This window comes from Phalaenopsis equestris, unplaced genomic scaffold, assembly GCF_001263595.1.
Source record: "Phalaenopsis equestris unplaced genomic scaffold, ASM126359v1 Scaffold000491, whole genome shotgun sequence".
Classification (NCBI taxonomy): domain Eukaryota; kingdom Viridiplantae; phylum Streptophyta; class Magnoliopsida; order Asparagales; family Orchidaceae; genus Phalaenopsis; species Phalaenopsis equestris.
Genome location: NW_018164931.1, coordinates 31,664 through 37,929, shown reverse-complemented (window position 1 = coordinate 37,929; position 6,266 = coordinate 31,664). Strand labels below are relative to the sequence as shown.

Genomic DNA, 6,266 nt, shown 5'->3' with positions numbered 1-6,266 from the left:
GTTTGCTCAACGAGCTGAGTTCATGAGCCACCTATTGAGCTGAACTCGAGTCGGCTTGACTAGCTTAGAGTCCTAAAAACATTATTTTGGAGGATTTACATTCATTACACACAAAATTATCCCATTTACATATTTAGGCCCCAAAAATTATAATTTATTAAATTCATGAAAATCAATGTAATTTTTAAGTCCTGCGCCGGCTAAACCCAGCTGAAACGAGTCCGGACAGGCCAATTTTGATTGAATCACATCACATATTATTAAAAAACCCAATAATAACACTTTGAACCTATTACATTTTGAGCAATTATTGAGAGTTCTAACAAAATTATCAGCCTTACTAATAAATTATATAATTGAGTTAGTGACATTATGGCTGAGAAAAAACTATTGCGTGCAGAGTCATTCAGACTCGAACTTCATGTACAATAACAGCATACACTATGGTCCATATATCGTACAACAATGTCCAACAATATTATGCATGAAATCTGAATCCATCCAAACTCCGCATGCAATATTCTCTCATGATTAAACATGTAGTTCCTCACCATAAAATTGCGGGTTCAAATCATACATATTACAATTATCACGTGTTTATTCTACATGCTTCAGCAATATAACTCAACAAAGCAGCAAAGAATTTCAAACAATTACAACAACATACAAAGAGAGTGCAAAGATTACTACAACATTATGGTACAAAAAGGTGGGAAAGATTTTGTCAGCTTTTGCAGAAGGCTTGGAGAGTTTCATCCAGTGCTTTACTGTCATAGTCCCCTGTGAAAACACAGCTGCCAAGAGGACCTTTAAGGAGGATGAGCCGTAGAACACCATCTGCTACTTTTTTATCAACCTAAAATCCAAAAATAAAAGCATTATTAAACTGAGAATTGAAACAAAAAGGAAGATTTACATGCATGCCAATCAATTCTTATGTATTTACATTTAACAACTAAACTTCAATTTTTACAGGCTTGAAAATGAGTGTTTCACATTTTTTGAAGTTAACAAAATGACATTTTTTTATGTGATATGAAGGATTTGGATGGAATAAAATGACAGAAGTAAAGCTCAGTTGTTGCGTATGTAAATACATAAGAATTGGGTGGTAAGTATGTAAATGCACCAAACAAAAAATGTAAAATAAACTGAAAGGGCTTCGAACAAATACCGCCATGGCGGTTTTGAACAGATCCACGGTCATCATCTCAGGAGGAGTGGTCGGGAGTTTGGCCTGCTGCAAGATGTTGTGGACTCTCTCTACAATGCTGTTGTCGATCCAGCCGAGGCGATACGACATGTCGACTGCCATAACCTGTTGGAAAAGAGCGTCATTAATCCGTCGAGAACAATAATGGCATAAATGAGAAGAAAAATTTGTGGTGGAGAGGTGAAAAAGTGTGAAATGGGGTGAAGGGAGGTCATCACCATGCCAGCTGCGACGGCTTCTCCATGGAGCCACTGCCCATACCCAAAGCCTGATTCTATAGCCTGTAAATAAATAAATTTTGTCAAGAAAACAAGCAGCATAAAGTGTGAAACCAAAGTAATTGTGGAATTTTCAGCAAGACATCAACTTGAAACAAAACCCAAATAAGCAATTCCAAATCAAAGCTTCACGAGACAGGAAAGATTTCAGCCGATGATGATACAGACTGACCAAGCTTTAAGAGACATAATTGATTCTTAATTGTTTTAGAAGCATTTAAATACATACCACCCAATTCCATTGCATTTACATATCTAACACCTAAAGTTTGCTTTTTTACATTTACATCACCCGAATGTTTCATATCACATAAAAAAATATCATTATTTTAACTTTTAAACAGTGAAATACAACTTTTCATGCACAGGTAAAATGACATGTATGTAAAAAATTTGTGCTATTATTTTCTAAAAGATTTTAACAAACATAGCATTATAAATGTGAAAAATCAACGGCATGCTGTCATGCAGCACTAAGAAGGGATGAATAAACAATAAGAATTCATAGAGCCGACACAAAATAGTAAGGATAAAGCTAATGAAGATCCATGATTTGGAAAAAAAAAACAAATATATAATAAATAAAGTATGAAATAAAAATGAAAAAAATTTCGAAAGTACTGTGATCTCACATGGCCAAATGTATGACCCAAGTTCAAGGTAGCCCTTAGTCCACTTTCCTTCTCATCTAAGGAGACAACTTCAGCTTTGTTTTCACATGAGCGCTTGATAGCATATGCTAAGGCACTTGAATCCCTACAACATCCATAAGAGCATAGAAATTTTTCAAAAAGATAAAAAATTACCAACCTAGCTTCCATAGAAATAGATAAAAATATAAAAGAAGACGAGTTTCAGATACAAGCATATGAATAGGTTGGATTCTAACTCTATCTGGGGGTGAGAATTCAAGACAAAGCCGTGAGATTGATAAAAAGAAAAATAAAGGGGCATTTACATACATAGCACACAATACTTATGTATTAACATACGGCACGCCTAAACTTTCATCTTTACACACAACACTCAAATATTTAATATCACATAAAAAAATAGCACTATTGCCACTCTTGAAACATGAAATATAGCTTTTCATGCATAAGTTTAAAGCACCATAGTGTTATGTATGTAAATATGAAAGTTTTGGTGAGAGATCCGTAAATACACGAAAATTGTGTGCTACATATGCTAATTTCCCAAAAGTAAATAAGTTTCATGGAGGTCAAGCACAGATCAATACCAATGACATGAATAACAAGGTAAGCCAAGTTCTGATTGTGAACAGAGAATGAGATACAATAAATTATATTACACAATAAATCAGAGGTACAACAAAATCTGAATTTCAATGTTTACACATTCCAGCCTAACATTTTAAGGTAGCCCTTGTCCCTGTCTTCCAATTATTCTAGGAATACAACTTCCATGGAATGCATGATCTAACACTCAAATGAAACTTGATAATGCAAGGAAACTTTGCAGAATCTAAAAAAATTCAATATAAATAAAGTATAGTAGTTCAAACTTAAAAGAAAAACCTCAATGAAGTAATGATAACAGCAGCTGCTGCAAAAACATTTCAACAATTACTGAGCAAATAATGTGGTCTCCTGCATTTAACTTTAGTTGGAATAATAGGTTCGGCATGATATATGTCATTAATATCACCCGCTAATGCTTTTTTTTAGGTATAAGATTGTATAGCCATAAAAGCCCTGTGACCGAGTTCAAGGTATAAGACAACGTCAAACACATGATCAAATCGGATTATTTCACGTAAATTCCGAAGAAGTGCCAGATAGCGGTCAAATTCAATCAGTTGGGCAAGACAGTTCGACAAAATTGCTCAACTGATATCAACTGATTCACTTATGCAGTGCACCAAATCTTAGCTCAACCAACTTGTCAAACAATTCGTTCAGTTAGTTTGGCAAATTAGTTCGGTGGGTAAATTTGGCAAGCCGAGTTACTTTATCAACTCGCCCCACAGCTGAATAATTTTATTTTATATAATATTTTATACACACAGCTATGAGATAATCTTATCATGATCTATTTTCTCTTTCAGTGCAGCTCTTATGTACCCACCCCTGGGGAGAGCTGAACCAAACCTATACATGAGGAAGGCCATTCGTGGGGTGTAGGGGAACCGTTTTCACTCTCTCTCTCTCTCTCTCTCTCTCTCTCTCTCTCTCTCTCTCTCTCTCTCTCTCTCTCTCTCTCTCTCTCTCTCTCTCTCTCTCTCTCTTCAACTCCATTCTTTCACAATTTTCATTTGTATTTTCTACTCCTCCGTCAACAAGTACTTATCTAGGTGTTGTGAGACCACTAGCAATTCAAGATCCAACAAATATCATTTTGATTGCCCCCCAAATACATGTTTTCAATCTAGATCCAGTTATGACAGAAAAAGGAGATGAATACAATGAACAAAAAATTGTGTTAGATTAAAGATCCAAAGGGTTTCGTAAACATGTTTTCAATCGCTGAACCCAATTGTTACCTTGCCAAAAGTGCCTTTATGTTCTTCTCTTGCCACTCAAAGAACTTTGCATCCCTGATAAGCCCATATTTGATAACTTCGCCTATACCAGAAGCTAGTTCTCTATCTGGTAGCGTGTTTAGAGTATCAGTATCTATAAGAACACATTGTGGTTGGTAGAATGCCCCAATCATGTTCTTGGCCAGTGGATGATTTATGCCAGTCTTCCCACCAACAGAAGAGTCCACCTAAATACGAATAAACAGGACCGAGTAGATCAGAAAGTTACCAGTTATACAGCTAAATGAAGTAAAAAATTGACAGAGAGGATACCTGAGACATCAAAGTCGTGGGAATCTGAATAAAGTTAACACCACGGACATAAGAAGCAGCTGCAAATCCGCACATGTCACCGATCACTCCCCCACCAAGAGCCACAAATGTGCAGCGACGGTCCATCTTAGATTCTATTGCCTTATCAAATATTTTCATCAACGTTTCCTACCAAAAAAAAAAAAAAAAAAAAAAACTTCTAGTTCAAGCTGAATAAGTCAGGGAATCGAGTTACCAGTTTCTGAAAAACAGATAAAAACCAATTTCTTTCTTTTGTATCACAAGTACTCACCATGTTTTTGTACTTTTCCCCGTCAGGTATGATCACGCTGTCCACAGAAACATGAGGATTCCCCCGTGTCAAAGCCTCGACAACTCTATCGAGGTACAGAGGAGCAACCGTGGTATTCGTCACAACAAGCACCCTCTTTCCATCCACATGCCTGAGAAAAGCTAATACGTAATTAATAAGCATAATCAAGCGCGACAATTCCAGAAGCAATTAGAGCAACGCAATTCGCATACCTCTGGAGCAGATCGGGGACATCGAGTAGTCCCGAACCGATGTAAATCGGGTAGCTTCGGTTTCCGAGATCGACATCCACAACGGTAGAAACCTTCGGCGCTACCTCTCGTTTCGTCGGATCCATCACCGGAACTGACCTAGCGGACACCCTTGTCAGGATTTTATCAGACGACGCACAGCAGAAACCGATCCGAACAAGGAAGGGGTAGCGCAGGCCGCGCCGGCGAAGGGAAACGGAGGAGGCGCCGGGGAAACAAACGGTGCTGAGGCCGCGCGTAGGCCTTGCGGGAGATTGGAGGGGTGAATAGATGGAAGAGGAAGCGGATGCGGCCATTGATGAAGGTTCAGCGCTGGAGTAGGGTTTGCGTGAGAAGAGGCCGAAGGGATGATCGCCTCCTTCTCGCTCCAAATGCGGCGGCTACCATCCTTAACCTACCTGTACCTTCGAGTCAGTTTCGCGCTTCTGTTTTCATATATAGGTAGGTTACAGGGAGGTTACAGGGAGGTTATAGGGTGTATAACGCGGTTATAATCTCCTGAAATCCTCCCTGTAACCTGTTTGCAGGTTACAGACGTACGCAACTCTGCGTACGTCTTATGTACGCAAATTTTGGTGGTTGGTAAGCCGGGGGTTGGTGAGCCGGGGGTTGGTGAGCCGGGGGACTGAACAGCGAACCGCTAGAGGATGGAAGGCATTTTGACTTTTGAGCAATTTGTTCAGTTTTCCGAAAGTTTTTATATATAGCACCTAATTCTTATGTATTTATATATCTCATACTCAAATTTTATTTTTTTTTTATCTTACACACCTTAGCTTATTTATTAAAAAAGTTGATTAACGATATAATGTGCCTGTAAATCTTTTAATAGTTATTTAATCACTTGATCTAAGTTTGATTTGAGTCGAATTGAACAAAATTTTTAAATCACTGGCTCTGTCACATCGAGCTGTCAGTTTGACTACAAGCTTATTGAAATCTTAGCTCCGAATAAATTTTAATTAAAGTTTGAACTTTTATGCTTCAAAGATTACCTAGCTGTTTATATTAACATATTTAACACCCAAAAGTTTGGAATTTAGATAAAAATATGCATTTCATTTAAAATATATATAAATTATGATATTTTTTATGCGAAATATGTTTAAATAAAAAAATTATGTGACATGGACGTAAATTCCCCGAATAATAATAACATTATTGTTAATTTCTCCCTACAGATGCTTAAGGGCAATCGCCAAAGCGTCGGTTTGTTTTCTGCTTCGCCGATCATCGATGACTGTAAACGGCCTTGCAGAGAATAAGAATGGAAGATAACACACCTCCCAAAAGAGCCCTTGTGGGTGGTGGGCAGCCCAGGACTTAAATACTGCTTTTCGGCCCTACACCTAGCCAATGTGGGACTATTTGTCCGTGACATTCTCCTCCACTCAAT

At 37.8% G+C, this 6,266-nt stretch overlaps 1 protein-coding gene across 1 annotated transcript; it reads right to left on the bottom strand.

The window, feature by feature from the left end:
• Positions 1–563: 563 nt before the first annotated feature.
• Positions 564–5,255, bottom strand: LOC110028146 (3-dehydroquinate synthase, chloroplastic). Its single transcript, XM_020729886.1, has 8 exons — positions 4,832–5,255; positions 4,599–4,749; positions 4,307–4,474; positions 3,995–4,221; positions 2,124–2,247; positions 1,432–1,494; positions 1,175–1,318; positions 564–856 (listed from the first exon to the last, which is right to left on the bottom strand). The coding sequence occupies exons 1-8, from the start codon at positions 5,164–5,166 to the stop codon at positions 725–727; spliced, it is 1,344 nt and encodes a 447-aa protein (XP_020585545.1). The 5' UTR covers positions 5,167–5,255; the 3' UTR covers positions 564–724.
• Between the last annotated feature and the right edge of the window lie 1,011 nt (positions 5,256–6,266).

Excerpts from the sequence above, each read along its gene's own strand:
- LOC110028146 (XM_020729886.1), bottom strand. The coding sequence starts at position 5,166 with ATGGCCGCATCCGCTTCCTCTTCCATCTATTCACCCCTCCAATCTCCC. Across the intron at positions 4,222-4,306 it reads CCACGACTTTGATGTCTCAG|GTGGACTCTTCTGTTGGTGG; the intron begins GTATCCTCTCTG and ends ATTCGTATTTAG. Across the intron at positions 2,248-3,994 it reads ATAAAGGCACTTTTGGCAAG|GGATTCAAGTGCCTTAGCAT; the intron begins GTAACAATTGGG and ends TGGATGTTGTAG.